We start from the raw sequence: 21,089 nt of genomic DNA on the forward strand, positions 1-21,089 counted from the left end.
CGCTCCAGTGAGACCCCCTATTTTTCGTGTAAGATGAGTACAATGAATAAGACATATAACACTAATGAACAAAACGTATATCTAATGAACAAGATGTATATACTGATAAAAAATAAAATTTAAAAAATTCGTAATGAATAAGACATATATACTGATGAACACGGTCGTATATACTGATGAACAACGCAGTATATACTGATGAATAACAAAATTTAAAATATTTTGCTCCCTCCAGGATTCGGACCCTGCGAAAAAAAATCATTCTCCAGATACAATATCAGTCATAAGATTGATAAAATAAATGCACCAGATCGTGCCCTAGATCTCACTAAAATTAGAGGGTCTCATTGGAGCGCCCCCTATATATATGGTAATATGAAATAAGAGAAGTTTCTACACTATATAATTTTCAATTAGTAGCAGTTTTAAATTTGATAATTACCTGGGCGACGTCTCAAAAACTTCTTCATTGCATTTTTTGCATATTGCACTCTCATCAATTTTGGAGAAGGATGTGTTGCAATTTTTACAAGAATCATACCATATTGTTGCTTTATTTTCAACTATGTCAATAATTCCCGAAAAGTAATACGAAACACCCTAATATATGATCAAAAAATAATATATTATAGAAATAGTCGATTATGTACTTTTGAAATGCATCATTAATTTATTTAAATGCCGTACTTCTGATAATAAATGTTGATTGTCTCTGAGATCTTTAAGAGTAACCACCTTCGCTTGTTCTATTTTTTGTGTCATTGCTAATTTAGCAATTGCTAATGGATCATCAACATCAGAACACCTACAAATACTATTAAATGATATGTTAAAATGATTTTTTTAAATATATAATTTATTTGTTTTTTGATACGAAGATTGCATCGGCTGAATCTCTTCGCCTGTTGGTGTAATTTGCAAGACGGATCTTATTGTATTTTATAAGAGTATACCACCTAAATAATATTAATATATATATATGTATATATATATATATTATTAAGTATATAGTAATTTACAAGTAAAAAAAGTAAGTATTATTTTAAGAAAATATGTATTATATGTTCGTTACCAAATTTCCTTTTCGCTACGACATTGGAAATCGCAATAGTTGGCTTCTGTCCAATTATTTGTTGAAGATCATCTCCTTCATTTTTCACCATATCTTCCCATAAAGATATTTCTACAATTTCAGATCTGCGAGAAATGTTGGGTGATATATACCTCATTAGCTGCAATATATAAATATAAATATATTAATTAAAAAATATTTTGATTTGTGCTCATGTTGTGTGATATGCGGTGATTATAACATAGACAATATATATATCCCTCAATGTAAATACTTAGAAGCTTGTGCGCTCATGCTATAGAAAATACCTGAAGATGAGCTTGTTTTGCGCAATGTAACTTCCATGCTCATAATTAGTGTATATAAATTTTAAAATCCTGCAAATAAATATTTAACCTGTAACGCGATAAATAATAATAAACAAAATAAAAACAAAAAGGAATGTTAATAATAATTATAAGTATATCTCTAATCACATAAATATAAACATATAGATATGGCAGCGAAACAATTATATCATTATATTTTATCAAAGCCTAACTTTCACAATTAAATAAAGGCCATTCTACAAACCCAAAAATTTGCATATAACTTATAAATCAGCCTAAATGACCAAAACAAAAATTTGAGGACATAACTGAACACATTCGGAACCTTTGGATACATGTGTCCTGCAAATATAGGTATTTGGTTCAAATTCAGTATTTATTATCAGTGAAGCTGCTTGAATCTTGATGCTTGATGACATCGTAGTTTCAACTTTCAAGTGCAAAGTCACATATCTACTTTCTATTTAAGATTTAATTTAACTTATTTCCTTGTACTTAAGTTCGAAACCTACTCTTATCCTCATTCATCTATTAGCTCTTACTTTCTTCCTAGCACCTCTCTAGAGTTTTTAATTTCAATAGCACAACCTATCCTCTAATAACAGAGAGCAAAGATGCCAAAGAAGAGGGCAGCTCAATTTGAGCACGCAACTTCTGGAAACAGTTCTTTCGAGAACTTGTGCCTCAATCAATTAGATCAAGAATTAGGCCAATATTTATGACAACACGAAACTTGAAAAATTTTACACTAAACTTCGAATGGAGAGAAATACAATATGTAGAAAGAGGTTATATACCAAGAGAAACTAAAGTGATAGTAGCTACAGCTTGGGCCAATTCCAACGCAATGTTCTGCTCTATTAGCCTGCGCACACCAACACATAATCATCATGGAAATCAACATCTTACAAAAGAGAATAGCATATGAATATCTACCTCAGATCAGCAATGATAATGCTGATGTTATCTTGTGAACGTTGGTCCTGCGCGACCAGAAAAAGACTAAAGAGCGGCGGTGAAGCACTATCGGACGGCGCAGCACGGTTTGATTAGATTAATGCGGTGGACGATCGGCTTTGGAAAATCAATGTAAGAGAAACTAAAAGTGATGGTAGCTATGGGTTAGGGTTTGGCGATGGTTTAGTTAGTACATACGATAAAGATTTTGATATATATAAATATATACGGAATTAGAGTGAAAAAAAGAAAGAATTCTATTAGTATAAAGGTAGTAACAAGCTTGATCTAAACTTGGGTGAAATTATGGTAATCGGCACTATTATACATCGATACTATAAATATAACTTACATGTGTTATTCCGCGATGAATATATATATCTAAACCATTCCCTTCAGCAAAATATCGTTATCACAGCAATAATGCAGAAATAGAAAACTCGTAACAACAATAACAAAGAAAATTTCAATATCTTCAAGAAGACAGCAAATCAAGGACTTCAAAATAAATATAAACACTTCCAATTCATTCACCAGAATAATGCTTATTAACAGACGAAGTGAGAATCAAAACTAACCTCAAACGGCCTTTGAATAGGGGAGGCGGCGACCGGAAAAAGACTAAGAGCAGCAGTGAAAGCGGCGGCGAAGCACGAAAGAGAGCAAGGTGACAACGTGCTCAGTTCGGTTTCCGGTGTTGGGGCGGTCGGGGAAGGGGGATGAGTTGTTGTTGGTGTTCCGCAATCAGCCTTTCAAGCAGAATCCGAACCTTAGAGATGTTCGCCATGCTTATCAAATTTCATAGTCATGGAAGAGGAATAGAATTCTAATGCAATATGGAATGATGCGGATGAAATATATAATAAATAGATTATAACTATATATAATATAAAATATGTAGAGGGGTAATATAGGCAATCCACAAGTTGTCCCATAAAATGCTTAGGCTCTTTTTCTATTAGTATATATAGATTAAGTGAACACAAAATGCACGTCCACTTATTGAACACACAAACGAAATTAAAACCTTAACCATTACAAATTAATACAAAAGATTCCTCATGAAATAATTATATATATATATATATATATAGGAATTGGTTCAATTGAGATTTATATATATTTTGAGATTTTGAGATAAATGAACATATAAGTACATTTTGATGAACTTGTCAATTAATTTTTATGAACGCGCGTTGGTCTGGGGTTCAATCCCTACAAATGGCATGTTTTTTAAATAAATTAAATAGATTCATATGTTCATCAGTTATATTGGTTATATTCAAAGAATTTATTGATATGTTCATTTATCTCAAAATCTCAAAATATTTAAAATCTCAATATAAGCTAACCCTATATATATATATATATATATATAGGGGCGCGCTCCAGTGAGACCCTCTATTTTTCGTGTAACATGAGTACAATGAATAAGACATATAATACTAATGAACAAAACGCATATCTAATGAACATGATGTATATATTGATGAAAAATAAAATTTAAAAAATTCGTAATGAATAAGACATATATACTGATGAACATGGCCGTATATACTGATGAACAACGCAGCATATACTGATGAATAACAAAATTTAAAATATTCTGCTCCCTCCAGGATTCGAACCCTGCGAAAAAAAATCAACCTCCAGATACAATATCAGCCATAGGATTGATAAAATAAACGCACCAGATCGTGCCCTAGATCTCACTAAAATTAGGGAGTCTCATTGGAGCGGCCTCCTATATATATATATATATATATATATAAAACAATACTATAATCAAAACGAAGTTGTCTAGCTCATTGTCATGCTAGATTAATGGAAATGAGTCGACGAGCAATGCAGTAATGAGGGGCTTCAACACTTTTTCAGGGTGAGTGTAGCCATCTTGATTATGCTTGTAAACAACATCGATCAATCGAGAAAGATTCACAATCCTCTTCAAAATCTCCATTGAAACTGATTTCTCCTTCACAATCTCACCATTAATATCCTTCCATGCTTCCTCAGCCATCTTCTTGAACTCCTGCATTGCCTCTTCCTCACACACTCCATGCTCCTTCATGTAGCACTCGATGCCCGTCACGCTTTGCCCTCTTTTCTTCTCAATCTAAGCAACCATTCGTCGTCACAAGGTTCAGTAATATTACGTTATAGGTTAAGTGCAAAAGATTCATTATTTTTACGTATGGTTGATTTATTACTGCAACCTAACCCTATATATATGTACGTCCCTGATCATATTTGTTGTCACAAAGTTCAGTGCAAAAGACTATATATATGTACCTCATAAGTTGCCACGTCATCAATGACTCGACATATAGTGACGTTGGCTACTTGGATCCTCGGCTCGTTGACGAGCCAATCGAAGGCGTGGCTGGTTGCGGAGGCGACGCCGAGGAAAGATGTGGCGGCGAGCAAGTAGTAGGTGCTTGTGATGAAGCCATTGGCCATGTATTCACTAAAGGGAGGCATGTAGCCTTTGATGAACCACTTGGCCTCTATGTTGTAGCTTCTTACAATCTCTTGCATCTGTTTCAAAATGTAACAAATTAATTTTTGGTGATCATCATAATCTTATTAAAAATTGGAGATTTTTATATAAAGTCATACTGTGGCTTTTGCATAATTAACCGCAAATGATCTTCCTTGTAGCCTTAGTTCTTGCTCGTATTGATCATAGAGTTCTAAAAGAGCTCTGTAGATTATCTTCATGTACTCTGGTAATATGTCTATTTCTTCCATTTCCCATCTGATTATTATACAAACACAAACAAATATATTTAATTTCAGAAAAAATAATATTAATTAATATACGTTGTTGTCAAAAAATACTCAAAGTTTGTCAATTTTTTTATTTATATCATGACTTTTTTTTGCCAAAAAAATACATGAATCTAAAATTAATTGATTCTGAATTGTCCCACAGTGGGAAATTTTGCCCAAATCCAATCAGATGTCGCAGTGAGAAATTGCAAGTCGTGGGACTATTCAGATTGGATTTAATTGGGTGAAATTGCCCTATTCCGCCTTATTCAGTGGATTATTCAGATTGAATTTGAGCGAAAATTATCATCCCTTGGACGATTCAAAATAAATACTATTAAATTCATGTATTTTCTGATCAAGTGTTAAATTAAATTACCTTTGTACAGCATCTGTGAAAATTTGAAGCTCATCAAGTGTGCCATATGAATCATATGTATCATCAATGACTGAAATCATAGCAATAGTTTTGGCCAACATTATTCGAGCTCTAGAATATTGAGGCTCAAAATAGACTCCCAATGTCCAAAAATAGCATTCCACCATTCTATCTCTTGCATAAGGAAGCTCCGAAACAAGGCCCAACTCTTTCCACCACCTACAAAACACCATCAACCAATCAACCAATATTATTATTAATCAATTCAAACACATTAATTAATAATCACAATCGATATATACATACCTCGATAATTCACCAAGTTCTTGTCTATGCAACATTTGGAGCAAATTGAAGTCCAATTTAGCCAGCCTCAACAACGCCTCGTTCCTCGTTTCGAGCTCTTCGTATCGAGACACGTAGCGTCGCGCCTCCACCCTCGGCACGCCCCGTTGCAGGCACTGCTCGGCTCGTCCCTCGAGACGAGCCGTCGCGAACACGAGCGCCTCGTCGAGGACTTCCTCGCCGTGTGTCCTCAAATTTGCAGCTTCGAATAGGCTCAAAATTCCCTCATCGTCACCCTTGAATTTCCCATCATCTCCTCTAAATTTCTCGAAAATACCTATGTATTTATTTGTGCATGCACAAATAGATTAGAAAATTAAATACGATCGAGTTAATTTAGTTTTTTTTTTATTTAAATAATTACCAGGTGGAAACGCTGTAGCCATGTTGCCTAAGCAACCTAAAACACAGAGCCACTGCATGCAGATCTTCATCTTCTTCCATTATTTCTAAATATGCATTATTGTGAAAAATATTATGAAGTTGCTCATCAATTTCCTTTTCAAAATGATATGAAATCCCAAGGCGTTGGACGCTATCGATCAAGCTCAACTTCTCTCTTATTTTTGTTTCCGTCGCAACGATCATCTTCCTCACTTCCATCTTCAATGCTTCAATCTCTTCCCCCCAGATTAACTGCCATCAATTAATAATTAATTAACTACTAATCAACTTTTACGTGCATAATTTATTATACATACATATATTGGAAAATTAATACATTTAGGTACCTGATTATTGTGATTGATGGCAGCTGAAGTGAAGAGATCTCCCCATATGCTCGGGGAGAAGTTGGCCGAGGGTCGAACGATCTCCGGCGGGTTGCATTCGAGATTTTGAACGTTTGCAGAAGCCATTAATCTTGGATTTGGTGTTGATGAAATTGTAAGAAATAACTTATTCTAGTGTGTAGATGGAATTTATATAAGAACTTGTTATTTAATTGTAAGTTACTTGCATGTAATTTGCTGGGGTGCTTCATCTTCTTTTTATAGTTATAAATATCGAGAATTTTGGTATTGCACGTATGTTTGACTGGAATTAATTGTTCCTAGCTAACTCCATTTTTCTTGCTGCTGGAAATAATTCTAGCCCAAGGTGATCAGTTGCGTTGATGATATGAAATTAAACTAAATGGAATGATGTTATTTCAAATCTTTTTATTTTGAGTTTAGCGACACCGTTTTAATTTGTTTGTGCAAGATATATGTGACATTTATGCTAAAAAAATTATAGTAGTAATTTGGAAGTAGCCAGTATAATTTTTAGGGTGCGTTCTCTTTGGTTGTAAATTTATCATGGGAAAATGAAAGATAAACAAAATTTCACTATTTAAATCATTTCTTTCTATTTCCACATATCCTACTTGGCCCTTACTCATTTCACATTTACACTACAAAGGAGGGATAATTAATATTAGGGTAAATATCACTTTATGTCCCATCGTTTGGCCGAATTATCGATTATATCCCAACTTTTCGATAATATCTAATTGGTACCCAACCTATCAACATTTTTTTAATTGTGTCCTGTAAGAATTTTCCAGCGCCCGGGAGTTAACGTGGAATGCCGGAATTTGATTACGTGGAATTATTAATCCACTTGGAATTGCCAGCTTTTATTATACTTAAAAAAAATCAATAATCACCACACACACACACCAGTTCACACACACACACACTCAAATCAGGGGCACCGCTTCCTTCCCGACGGGAGCAGCTACCGGCTGCCGTCTTCCCTCCATCGACCTCTCTTCTTCTCCGGCGACGGCGACCACCGCCGGTCACCTCTCCCCCATCTCCCTCGACACACGATAGAACACACACTCTCCTCACTCAACGCATACACACACTACAGACACACATCAGCGATGCACCTTCTCTCTTCTCAGACGAAGAGCGCCACCGCTGACTCTCTCTAGACCTCCGGCGACAAGCCGCCATCACCTCTCTCTCCCTCACATCGGAAATAGGACACACAAATTGGACGCAGCCTGCGCCGCCCCTTTTCCTAGCGATAGCAGCCGCCAACCGCCACCTCTCTCATCATCTCCCTCATATCCCTAATTTCCAGCCATCTAGTTTTCTTCACTGAATTACCAATAAGAAACGAAACCAGATCCCTACAAATTCTAAAACATGGTGCAAAATTTTGGAAACACAGAGGTTCATCAAGAAACGCACATTTGCAGCAAAACGAAATCCAATTTTGCTAAATTTAGGGCTAAATTCAAAGCTCAATCTCGTTTATTTCACGAGATGAAACTCGCAGCCAACGACGAGCCACTAGCCGATGATGCCGACGGCGGAGCTGATGAGAAGGATGAGGGGTGGCGAGAGGCGGTCCGAGGCAAGGCCGACAAATATGCCGAATGCTTTTTCGACGCACGGCACTACTGCGCCGTCTACGACGAGAAGTGGTGGCGGGTGGGTGGGAGAGATCAAGCAGAAGGAGGCCTCCGTCACCGGAGTGGCTTTTGGCAAGGAGGTTTTCCGGCTGGAGGTGCGGCCGGGGTTCGACGCGATGGTGACGATGGGCATGGTGATCCTCTTGGATCAGATGTACGGCTCCAGAAAATTCATTTTCAAAATTTGCTCTTTTTTTAAGTATAATAAAAGCTGGCAATTCCAAGTAGATTAATAATTCCGGCATTCCACGTCAACTTCCGGGCGCCGGAAAATTTTTACAGGACACAATTAAAAAAATATTGGTAGGTTGGGTACCAATTAGATATTATCGAAAAGTTGGGACATAATCGATAATTCGGCCAAACGATGGAACATAAAGTGATATTTACCCTTAATATTATCCCTCCAAAAATGGTGTGATAATATTATTCCCCTTATCCAATTACAATATATCCATCCTAAGGTTTGTTCATAATTAAAAGGAATATTATGATACATATACGCATTTTATGAACTTTACTGAAGAATTCCGATTTGCAAAAATAAAATAAAAACGCGTTGTTACAATTTCAGATATCTTATAAAAATTGCAACTTTAATTAAATTTTGTATCAATTTAGATAAATAATCCTTTTTCTTTTCATGTTAGTTGACATTCATTAATTTATAGCGTAGTTTGGGGACTCTACAGATCTTTGATTGAAATGTTGCAGAAGAAAATTTCCATTAGTTTTCCGAATTACGCGTGGACATATGATCGACGATGCTTCCCTCACATTTCTGTTTCAAAATTCATTTAAATTCAATTCTACAATTTGATTTCAAATTTTAGGTAATTCAGTTCTAGATGCTGCAGTAAATTTCCAACAACGTCGTACCTAGGTGTTTTGAAATTGATAGTTAGGCATGTTAACTAAGACGACAATTCAACTCCACACATAAGATTTTGATTTATAGTAGTATAACTTAATTAATTACGTTGACGCAGGATACATAATTTCTAATTGAATTGTAATTTTAATAAATAAATTTTAATTAGAGATTAAGAAATTAAAACTAGTTAATTAATACTCCCTCCGTCCCACGAATCTTGACACGCTTGGTTTCGGCACATTAATTAAGGAGTTGTAGATTAGCGTTTTAAGTGTGTATGTAATAAAGTATAAAAGTGATAAAGTAGGAGATAGAATGTAATCAAAGTGATAAAGTAGGAGAGATAATGTAATTAAAACCCCTTATTTTTGGACTAATTATTATCCTTATTTGTTTTTTATGCTTTTCATTTAATTTTAATTGTTCAAATTTAAATAACACATTTTACTAATAACTAAAAATTCCATTAAAATAAAAATCCTAAAAATAAAAAAAAAAAAAAAGAGGCTATCGAGCAAGAAATGTAGGGCCCAATTTCTCACTTGTCCCATGTATATTATATATACACACCTCAAATTCTTGCATGATTGTGTAAGAATAAAAATCATTAAAATAACACATTTTAGTTTGGATTCTGCCAAACTTTTCAAATCATTAAAATAATACATTAAAACTGTACAACACGCGCCGTCTCCATCGGCCATCGAGTACCACTCAATCCTTCAAGTAGCCCTCGAGTAGGGGGCCTTTGCATCGGCCTACTCGATCAACTCCCTACTCGAGTAAGGGCTATCGAGGGATGCGATGCGGGTGCTCTTATATAGGAAGCTTAATTAAATTAAGCTTTCTGTATAAAAATCCACAAACGCAACAGCTCAGCCTACGTGTTTTACTAGTAGGAAAAAAATAGGGAAAAAAAGTTCGAACATATAAAAGGTAGAACATGACTACTAATTAAAAGTCTAAAATTTTGACAGAGATTTATTTGGGTCCATATTTTTACTATTTTGTTCCAAATAAATTCTTCACGTAGAAATTAATTAAATTAAGACGTTCTGCTCGCATAATCACACGATAACATTAATCGCCTGCAACATGATTTTGTTTCCACAATTAAAAGAACTCTCTGCATCCTAATTATTTAATTAATCTATTAAGGTTTTAATAAATTTGATTATAAAGTTTTAATACTTGTAGAATGTATGTTTGTTTAAATTCTCTCATACTTAATAAAGAAATATTTTTTCTATTAAAATTAAATAAATATTATAATTTAGGTTAAATATATATGCTTTAAATCCTTATCTCTCATGAAATTTCTTATTAGTTCTTATGTAGCTAGGCGATGAATTGATACTCGTTTTTGTACTAAGATTAAGTGTTTTGATTGGAAAAATATGATCTATTTTTTATTACAAGAATGTGATTATTAAAAAAATCATAACTAAATAAAAGAATCCCAAATAATCACAATATAAAATAATTTAAAATTGAATGGGTTGACCTGATTGACATTTCTACTTGTAAATAACATATATCCATTGTTTACTTTAGGTGATAACTTGAATATATAAAAAATGTAACACAAGTGTATACACATATTTGTGTAATGATAGAGTGATTAATGTTTGGTGCTAAAGATCTCGAGTTCAAGTTCACAATCACGCAATCTTTAAATTTAATCATACATTAATTAAAAAGAAGTAATACAAGTTAATTTATTATATTTTCCATGAAAAAAAAAAAACCTGTTACATCATACTCCAAGTAAAAAGGAGTATGTCTTTACACATATTTAATTATTCATATTATAATCTAAAAAGCTTAAAACACCCAAGTAAACATGCCATAATATTATAGAATCTGCACGTATTAAATTTAGTACAATCACAGTTGTCTCTCTTTTTTCTTAGGAGGAGGAAATCGCAGTTATTTATGTTATGGTCATTTACTTTGCTTTCAAAAGTAAGATTTCTTCAATTTCATCCTTTTAATGGGATATGAATCGAGCAAACTAGCTCAAATAGATATAATTAATCAAGAGTCTTGGAACATTTCAAAATTTTAATTCATCAAAATAAATAAGAAATTAACCTAATTATTTTTATCTATCAAGATTCAAGATTAATCCGTCAAAGTAAACGTCCCTTTAAGTGTTCATCGACTCTAGTCCTCTGTGTTGTGGGTAATTGGACTAAAACGTATAAGTGGTCAGGCAAGTTGGGCTTAGGCCCACTTAGGGATGTCAATGGGTGGGTTTTACCCGGACCAGAACCATTAAAATTGTTACGATTCCGGAACCAGAACCGACCCATTGCTTAATGGATCCACACCGGACCAGACCATTAAGTGAAAAATTAAATGGTGTGGGTAGTTTAATTACCCATGGGTATTATAAGACCCATAGACCCAATAATACCCATTACCAAACTTAAAAAAGCCCAAAAAAGACCAAAAAAGCCCATGGTCTCAATCCCCAATCCCACCCCAGCCCCGCCACCCCACCCACCCCCCACCCCCCCCCCCCCCCGCAATTTTTTTTTTTTAATTTTTTCCTAAAATTTTCCTCCCCAATCCAACCCCAGCCCCGCCACCCCTACCCACCCCCCAACCCCCACCCTTCCCCCACCCCCCCAAATTTTTTTAAAAAAAATTTTCCTCCCCAATTCCACCCCACCCCCCTAATCCCCCCCCCCCCCCCCAATTTTGTTTTTTGAAATTTTTCTCCCCACCCCACTGCCCTCACCCCTACCCACCCCACCCCCACCCCTCCCAAAATTTTATTTTTTTTTAAATTTTCTCCCCATCCCCCTTTCCAAAAAAATTACTTTTTTATTTTTTTTTAATTTTCTACCCAGCCCAACCCCACCCCCACCGACCGCAACCGCTCCCCCATTTTTTAAAATTATATTTATGTCGTTCGGCTCTATAGCTTTCGATCAACACTCGGACTTTTGTTACATAATTTCTAATATAATAGATCGAACTATTTAATAAACGATAACAAAAAATTACAAAATGATACACGCCATTTTCATTGTTCAATCAAATTCTTGACCTATAAAGGGGTGGGGAGAAAAATTTTAAAAAAGGGGGGGAAGGGGAGGGGGTTGGTGGATGGGGAATTTTTTTTTAAAAAAAAGTTAATTTTTTTGGGGGTAGGGGTGGGGGGTGGAAGAGGTGGGATTGCGGAGAAAATTATTTAAAAAAAATTGGGGTGGGGGTGGCGGGGCTAGGGGTGGGATTGGGGAGGAAAATTTTTTAAAAAAAATAAAAAAAATTGGTGGGGGGGTGGGGGTGGGTGGAGGTGGAGGTGGAGGTGGAGGTGGCGGGCGGGATTGGGGAGGAAAAATTTTTAAAAAAAAATTAAAAAAAAAATTTTTTTTTGGCGGGGTGGGGGGTGGGTGGGGGGTGGCGGGGCTGGGGTGGGATTGGGGAGGAAAAATTTTTAAAAAAAAATTTGGGGGGGGGGGTGGCGGGGATGGGGTGGGATTGGGGAGGAAAAATTTTAAAAAAAAATTAACGAAAAATTTTTTAAAAAATAAAATAAAATAAAATAAAATTTGGGGGGGGGGGGGTGGGTGGGGGTGGCGGGGATGGGGTGGGATTGGGAAGGAAAAATTAAAAAAAAATTAAAAAAAAAAGTTTTTTTGTGGGGGGGGTGGGGGGTGGGTGGGGGTGGCGGCAAAATAGGTCGGGTCGGGTCGGGTCGGGTCGGACCGGACCCATAACAAACGGGTCGGGTCAGATCTGACCCGTCAGGTTTTGGGTTTAAATGGGTCGGGTCTAGAATCAGAATCAGAACCGTTGCTTTTATAGCTCAACGGGTAATGAACGGTTCTGGTTCTGGTCCGGGTAATGCCCACCCACTGACATCCCTAGGCCCACTAGCCCAATTATAGGAAGCCGGATCTTAGATCTAATAATTCGACTTCCCAAAAGAAATGGGTCCAGATAGGACTACGATTATTTTTTTCCTTTTTTTATTAAAAATAATTCGTGGCTCATGAATCGGAAATTCAGTTGTGTTAATCTTCCTAAAGTCGTACAAGTTTTTATTTGATTATTTGAAAAACTTGATATGTCATGCACGCACTATTCCTATCTAGAATTTGAAGACGTTTGTGAATTTTGAGATCATAATCTTTAGTTATGAGATAATCATTCAATTAATTAACTAGGTAATTGAATGGATTATTTAGTTTAGTTAGTCAGTATCGTTTAGCTGTGGATTAGATAATAGTATAATTCTTTGGATTGCTGGTTTGCCTAATTTAGTTTTATCTAAATTCTTGAATCTTTACTTTCATTTTCCTAAGAGCACCCACATTGAGTGACTCGATGGGGGTACTCGAGTCACCCACAACATCGGGTCACCCACTGCAGAGAGGCATGACTCAAGACTGATCTGATCTTTCGGGTCAGGCCTGATTTCTTGAAAATTCGGCGTGTGTCTCTCACGCCCTATTAAAAAAAATTAGTATTTCTTTAAATTTGAATGTAATGGAAGAAATGGAAATTTATGGAAATTGTGTTTCTTCAATTTCCAATTTATGGTAGCAAAATGGAAATTCAATTAAGATGGCCACGACTGGTCAAAGAAACTTACTTCCAGTCAACAGTAAGACTAGCATTCTTTGTTTCCTTTTTTCTTTTAGTTGGACTCTTAATCTTGAACACTAGTGAAGGAGCAACAAATATGAAATATATTGATTTTACTATTATATCCATATTATATGTATATTTAAGGGCAATAATATAATACTCCTTTCATCCCAATTATATAGATTCGATTAAAATTTAAACAAGAATTGAAAAAAATCATGTACTGACAAAAAATTAACAAGCAAACTTTCTAATATGCTCATATTTATTCCGTGATAATAAATTAATATAATGCTAGAGTCAATCAAAGAGTTAAATAGGAGTATGTTAGTAAATGAGTTAAAAAATATTTTACAAAAACAGTCTTATATATTTAGGATATTTTGAAAAAGAAAAACAAACCTATACAATTGGGATGGAGGGAGTATGATATAATACATTTATTTATTACTATTACAAAAGTTTATTCTCTTATTAATTTTAATTACACCCATACATTAATTATTTAAATTTTGAAGGATGGTATGGCAATTTAATATATATAAATTATATAATTTTCAACTTTTCGTCACTTAACGTTTAATGTCTCGGTCGTTAGAGAGAAGCAAATTAATATGAATAGTATAAGCACGAGCGTGACCACCTAAGAAAATTCATATCCGTAATTTTAACTTCTTGACACTTAACGTTTAATGTCTCAATCATTTAGAGGGAGAAAAATATGAATTGTGTACGCACGAGCATGGCCATTTAAGAAAATTTATACATGTGAGATAAATCATATAATTTTAGTCTTCTTATTCTTATCACTTAACGTTTGATGTCTAGATCATTTAGAGAGAAGAAAATATAAATAGTATACGCACGAGCGTGACCATCTAAGAAAAATCATACCTGTGAGATAAATCATATAATTTTAAACTTCTTATCACTTAACATTTAATGTCTAGATCATTTAGAGAGAAGAAAATATAAATAGTATACGCACGAGCGTGATCACCTAAGAAAATTGATCCGTGAGATGTTGAATACTTCACATTTTAGTTAAATTTGTGGTAGTAGCTTAATCGTTCTTTATGAAAGATTAGACTAACACTCTAAGAAAATTCATCCGTGAGATGTTGAATACTTCACATTTTAGTTAAATTTGTGGTAGTAGCTTAATCATTCTTTATGAAAGACTAGACTAACACTCTAAGAAAATTCATCCGTGAGATGTTGAATACTTCACATTTTAGTTAAATTTGTGCTAGTAGCTTAATCGTTCTTTATGAAAGACTAGACTAACACTCTAAGAAAATTCATCCGTGAGATGTTGAATACTTCACATTTTAGTTAAATTTGTGCTAGTAGCTTAATCGTTCTTTATGAAAGACTAGACTAACACTCTAAGAAAATTCATCCGTGAGATGTTGAATACTTCACATTTTAGTTAAATTTGTGCTAGTAGCTTAATCGTTCTTTATGAAAGACTAACACTCTAATTCAGTATAAACTCATTTTTATACTATCACTTTAATTTCGAAACATGAGAAAAGAAAGAATTTGAATATTACCCTAAAACAAACAATAGGATTATATATGCATTTTGTTCCGTTTTGAGTTGTTAAAGTTGCTATACGTTTACTCAGTTATTTTTTTAGACTTAGACGAAGCTTATATTATATTAAGATAAATCGAAAATGGCAATATCTGAAAGTCGGAAAGAGAAATTCGATTTCCAGATCATTAATTACATTCTGAAGAGAAAAAACAAAGTGAGCCAACGCATGCACTGCTCTGTTCGCATTCCGACGAACATGAAAGAAATCAAGCACCACATGCTTTCGAGAATGGGAGAAGGCTTCCCAGAGATCATCACAAAGAGAATCAGAACCACGATGGAAATCATGCAGAGTATGAATAGTCAACAATGACGGTATAGATTTACATTAATTACAACCTTTTGCTTATTATTGTAAACTTAAAATTAATTTTGATAGAGGAAAATAAAGAAACTTATACTTCCTCCGTCCCGCGAAGCTTGAGCAATATTCTTTTTCGAGTTATCCCGCAAAGTTTGAGCAGTTTCCTTATATGGTAATTTTTTTTCCTTTATTCACCTTTTCACCTACCACACTTAATACACAAAATACTAACTTCCTAAAATTTGTGACAAAAAGAAATTGTTCAAGCTTTGCGGGACGGAGGAAGTAAACTTAAACTCAACTTGATAAGGATCAGAAAGAGTGAGACTAAATTTATAATAAATTAATTCTAAAAAAATTATAATAATTTAAATAAGAGTGCTTACGCTTAAGTTTTTTTTTTTTTTTTGACACAACTTAAGCTTAATATTAATGTAATGAACCTTCAAATCTAACTTATCTCTTGGATTTAAAAGCATAATCAATATATATTTAAAAAAAAAAGTATAATCAATATAACAAAAAAAAGTACACTACACCCTAAACTTTATTATCAAATCTTTAATTGATGAAGGAAAAAATATAAAATATAGTTAAGTCAGAGTATAGTTCAGAAAACTACAACGGGCATATATATAAAGAGTAATAATTACTATAAATACCAATCACTACATTCAATTCATCAAACACCTGCTCATCATCATAGTATAATATTTGATCAACAATTAATGGAGATGGATCTTCCCTTCAACTTCACCACTACTCTCCTACTCCTTTCATCCTTCATCTTCTTCCTGCTCAAGGCATGGACCAAACCTAAATCCCCAAAACCTCACCAAAACCTGCCCCCGAGCCCGCCGAAGCTGCCGGTGATCGGCCACATCCACCTCCTAGTCGGAGATCTGCCTCACAAGGCATTGCAGCGGCAAGCGCAGAAACACGGCCCCGTGATGCATCTGCAGCTGGGGGAGGTCCCCGCGGTGGTGATCTCGTCGCGTGAGGCGACGAGGGAGGTGCTGAAAGTGCAGGACCCGGCGTGCGCAGACAGGCCGGAGAGCATCGCGAGCAAGATCCTGTGGTACGACTACACCGACATCGCCTTCTCCGCCTACAACGAGTACTGGCGGCAGATGCGCAAGATCTGCATCGTCGAGCTCCTCAGCTCCAAGAACGTCAAGTCCTTCGGCCACATCAGGCGGGACGAGTCATCCCGCCTGATCAAGTCTCTGGAAGGTTCCTCCGGGAACGCCATTGATCTGACGGACAAGATCTTCACCTTCACCAGCACCATCACCTGCAGGGCGGCCTTCGGGAAGGTCATGACGGATCGCGACGGCCTCATCGCTCTCTTCAAGGAGGCCGTCGCCATGGCCGGAGGCTTCGAGCTGGCCGACCTCTTCCCCTCTTGGAAACTGCTCAACGTCCTCAGCTGGAGCAAGTATAAACTGTGGAGGATGCGCGGCAAGCTCGACGCCATCCTCGACGGCATCATCGACGAGCACAAGCTCAAGCAGAGCGGCGAGTTCGGCGGGGAAGACATCGTCGACGTCCTCATCAGGATGCAGCAGACCGGAGAGCTCAAATTCCCCATCACTACAGACAACATCAAAGCTGTCATTTTCGTAAGTTGATTCATTACTTTAATTCTGAAACATCGATCGATCCTAATAAATTAGCTAGGATTCTAATTTTGACCTAATTTGAAATGATGGCAGGACATGTTCGTCGCTGGAACAGAGACGTCCTCGACGACGACGGTGTGGGCGATGGCGGAGATGATGAGAAACCCGCGGGTGATGGAGAAGGCGCAGGCGGAGGTGCAGGCGGCGTTGAAGGGGAAGACGGCGGTGGAGGAGAGCGACGTTCAGGAGTTGAAATACTTGAAATTAGTGATCAAAGAGACGCTCAGGCTGCATCCTCCGATTCCATTGGTGCCGCGGCAAACCAGAGAGGAATGCAAGGTGGAAGGATATTCGATTCCGATCAAAACCAAAGTGATGATCAACATCTGGTCGATGGGGCGGGACCCACAATACTGGGACCACCCGGAAACATTCCGGCCGGAGAGATTCGAGAACAGTCGGAAAGATTTCGTAGGGAACGATTTCGAATACATCCCGTTCGGGGCGGGTAGACGGAGCTGCCCCGGATTGAATTTCGGGTTGGCCAACGTTGAGCTGCCGTTGGCGAAATTGCTGTATCACTTCGATTGGAAGTTGCCAAATGGAATGAGTTGTGATGGTTTGGATATGAGTGAGACTGATGGGATCACTGTTTGCAGAAAGAAACCGCTCATCATAATTCCCACCATCTGCAATCGCGGCGACTAACAATGGAGCTGATTAATCTTTCAATAAATATTGGAGTAATTTGTTTTGATTATTATTATTATTATTATTGCATGGAGAGATTCATTCTTAGTGCAACATGCATCAGCATTGAATATGTAAAATTTCGGGCAACGTCTAATACCGATATATATATATATATAGGGTGTGGTTCTAGAGAGAACTATATTATTTGTGAGAACGTGAGAACCATCAAATCTAATGCATCTACTGTAAAAATTAATGCATTCGCTGTTAAAATTAATGCACTCAAAAAAATTAAAAAAAATTGCTCCCTTCAGGATTCGAACCCGGGATCTGCATTCATCCAACAAGATGATACATCCACCATAGATCTTGATGATCGAATGGCTGAAAATGGTTCTTCGTTCTTCTTTTATTTAATGGTTCTTTCTTGAACCTCTCCCTATATATATATATATATATATATATATATATATATATATATATATATATATATGCTTTGTAAATCAAATCGTGATAAACTCGAGGTATAAAATTGTCAATAGTGTGGGCATGTGTTGGCCAAGCGGTAAGGGCTTAATGCATAAAGCCAAAATTTTGGGTTCAAGTCCCATGTGGCACCATTTTGTATGTACCACCATGTACCACTCTTAATTTATTATAATTTTTAATTATGTTTTCTTCAATTTTAATTTATTATGATTTAATATTACAAAAGATAATTAACAAGGATTCGCTCATCTAATTAAGATTTATAATTATTTTTTTATATTTATTTGAATTAATAATTGATTATTTGGGTTCATTAATTCAAAGTTAGGATATATAGTTTTTTAAAATTTTAATTTTTAGTGATAAATATTAATTAGAGTTCATAATATAATAATATTTTTTATTTTTATAGAAAACAATTATAAAATAGATAAATTAAGAGTGGTACACGGTGGTACACACAAAATAGTGGGACAGAAGATCTCATCCGCTCTCATCCGCTAAAAAAGTGTATGAAAAGGTAAAACTGGATTAATAAAGAAGCATAGCCTCGCATATTAATGATAACTTTTCGACGGGAAATTATTTTAACTTATTATATAAATTATTTTTAAATTTATTTAATTTAAGGTAATATAGTTGAAATTATATTAATTTGAATCATATTCCTCAATTAAATGTTAATTACCTTTTGTTAGAATAATAAATATTCTTTTTATGTAGATTTTTATTTAATAATATTTTGAAAAATGTATCGATATTGAAAATTTTATTTCATCTGAGCATCATCTCGTCTGAATCTTGTAGGATCATATCATAATCTAAATTTCGGAAGACGACAACTAACGTTTGAACATCAGACTTTTGAGTATCATCTCGTCTAGACCTTAAAATACAAAAAAATGAACTTTTATGCGTCAAGTTTTCTTAACATAACTATCTGGAGCTTTAAAAATCAAAGTTGACTTGTGAGATTGTATGATTTGGAGCTTCTAACATCATAACTAACTTGTAAACATAATTTTGTATGGAACTTGAAAAAATCTTGACAAACTTTTATGCATTATTAGTTCTAAATATTATAATTGGGTTCCAAGAATCATCTCGTTTGGAGTTTAAAAAACATAAATTTAACTTGTGAGTATCATCTCATTTGAACTTTGAATGACCACAATTAAGTTACAAGAATTATCTTGTGTGTAGCTTTAAAGATCATTGTCATCTTTATAGCTTGTAAGATCATAACTAACTTCTAAACATCATCTTGTATGCAGCTTGAAAAATCTTGACAATTTTTTGTGCATTATTTTATGTGGAGCTTGAAATATCATAATTGAGCTTCGAGCATCATTTCGTTTGAATTTTGAAAGAATAAAATGGACTCATGAACATTAATTATCTTCAAATCTTGAGTTTCGAGCATCATTCCGTCTAAAAATTGAAAGAATAAAATTGACTAGTGAACATTATCTCGTTTGAAGTTTGAAAGACCATAACTAAGTTTTGAAAATCATCTCGTGTGTAGCTTAAGAAAGTTGACACGAGATTCAAATTGTATTAATTTATTTAGTAATTTAATTGATAAATTTTCATAAAAAAATCTATGTTGAATCCAAATTTTATTTTTAAAATTTTATACAAAATATATTATTTTATAATCAAATTAAATTGAAGAAATAATTTACTTAATCAAAACAATTTATTTTTTCAAATTAAATTAATTAGACCATGTATTTAATTAAATAAATATGGTCAAATTAAATTGACAAAACAATTCAAATTATATTAGTCTCAATCATTCCGCCAATTAAATGTAGATTTTTAATTTGGAGAGCAAGAGCTTATTCTTGTATAAGTTTTATTTTGGTGAAATCTTATAAAAAAACTCAATGTGAAATGAGGTGATTTCCCCAAAAGGATCTGATTTTGGAGAACCGCAGAGGGGATTTCCGGAACGTTGGACTGGGCAGCTACATCTGTTCTGTTTGGAGTCTGGATCATGGGCCCCAACTGGCGCTCTTTTTGATTGGGAGATTCTATTTATAGCTACCATTTTACTCTTTATAGCCCTCTAGTTAAAATAAAAATAATAAATAATTATAATTTTACTATTTTATCCTTTAATTCATAGCCCCCCAATATTTAAATTCTCAGCATCAAAAAATTCCATCGATCTGCAAACTAATCTATAACCCAGTTCAGAAAATCAACTAAAAATGGAATCGTCATTGATCCAGCGTACTGTGTATGCAATGGCGGCGTTCTGGTGACAAGAAGGAACGGACAATGAATTACCCCTGTTATTGATTCATACTGTTATTCACGAAAAGCTTATAATTGGTTCTCATTTGAATCCAACTTTGATGGGAATGCCAGAGAGAATAAGAGTATGCTAATTTTGTGATGAATTCATTTATAAATTTATAAACTCCCATCCCCACTCATCTGTCACTCCCTTTTCACACTTCAATTTGCCATGGCCGCCACTACATCCTTACAGATCCACTTCATATACGGGGTGCGATGCTGGAGAATCGAAGACGGTGGCAGCGTAAGGCTTATCTAAGGGAGGAAGTCTGGCGGCTGGTGCTGGGGGCTTGTATTTTGATTTTGTAAAATTGAGTTATAAATTAGTTTG

At 35.1% G+C, this 21,089-nt stretch overlaps 2 protein-coding genes and 1 long non-coding RNA gene across 4 annotated transcripts; 1 reads left to right on the forward strand and 2 right to left on the reverse strand.

The window, feature by feature from the left end:
- Window positions 1–165: 165 nt before the first annotated feature.
- Window positions 166–3,445, reverse strand: LOC131015161 (uncharacterized). Of its 2 annotated transcripts, XR_009098468.1 has the most exons (4): window positions 2,338–3,445; window positions 2,199–2,266; window positions 1,381–1,449; window positions 166–1,197 (listed from the first exon to the last, which is right to left on the reverse strand). It is a non-coding gene; the product is annotated as an uncharacterized LOC131015161 (long non-coding RNA). The 2 variants fall into 2 exon arrangements; XR_009098467.1 differs by lacking the exons at window positions 166–1,197; window positions 1,381–1,449 and having other exon boundaries at window positions 2,054–2,266; window positions 2,338–2,500; window positions 2,937–3,445.
- A 668-nt stretch (window positions 3,446–4,113) lies between these two features.
- Window positions 4,114–6,808, reverse strand: LOC131015162 (vetispiradiene synthase 2-like). The gene is made up of 7 exons (XM_057943433.1): window positions 6,586–6,808; window positions 6,222–6,490; window positions 5,816–6,133; window positions 5,510–5,728; window positions 4,978–5,116; window positions 4,651–4,896; window positions 4,114–4,474 (listed from the first exon to the last, which is right to left on the reverse strand). The coding sequence occupies exons 1-7, from the start codon at window positions 6,709–6,711 to the stop codon at window positions 4,175–4,177; spliced, it is 1,617 nt and encodes a 538-aa protein (XP_057799416.1). The 5' UTR covers window positions 6,712–6,808; the 3' UTR covers window positions 4,114–4,174.
- Window positions 6,809–16,302: 9,494 nt separating this feature from the next.
- On the forward strand, window positions 16,303–18,099 carry LOC131015163 (cytochrome P450 71D95-like). The gene is made up of 2 exons (XM_057943434.1): window positions 16,303–17,269; window positions 17,363–18,099. Exons 1-2 carry the CDS (start codon window positions 16,376–16,378, stop codon window positions 17,975–17,977), a joined length of 1,509 nt encoding a protein of 502 aa, XP_057799417.1. The 5' UTR covers window positions 16,303–16,375; the 3' UTR covers window positions 17,978–18,099.
- Window positions 18,100–21,089: the final 2,990 nt, after the last annotated feature.

This window comes from Salvia miltiorrhiza, chromosome 3 (genome assembly GCF_028751815.1).
Source record: "Salvia miltiorrhiza cultivar Shanhuang (shh) chromosome 3, IMPLAD_Smil_shh, whole genome shotgun sequence".
NCBI classification, from domain to species: Eukaryota; Viridiplantae; Streptophyta; class Magnoliopsida; order Lamiales; family Lamiaceae; genus Salvia; species Salvia miltiorrhiza.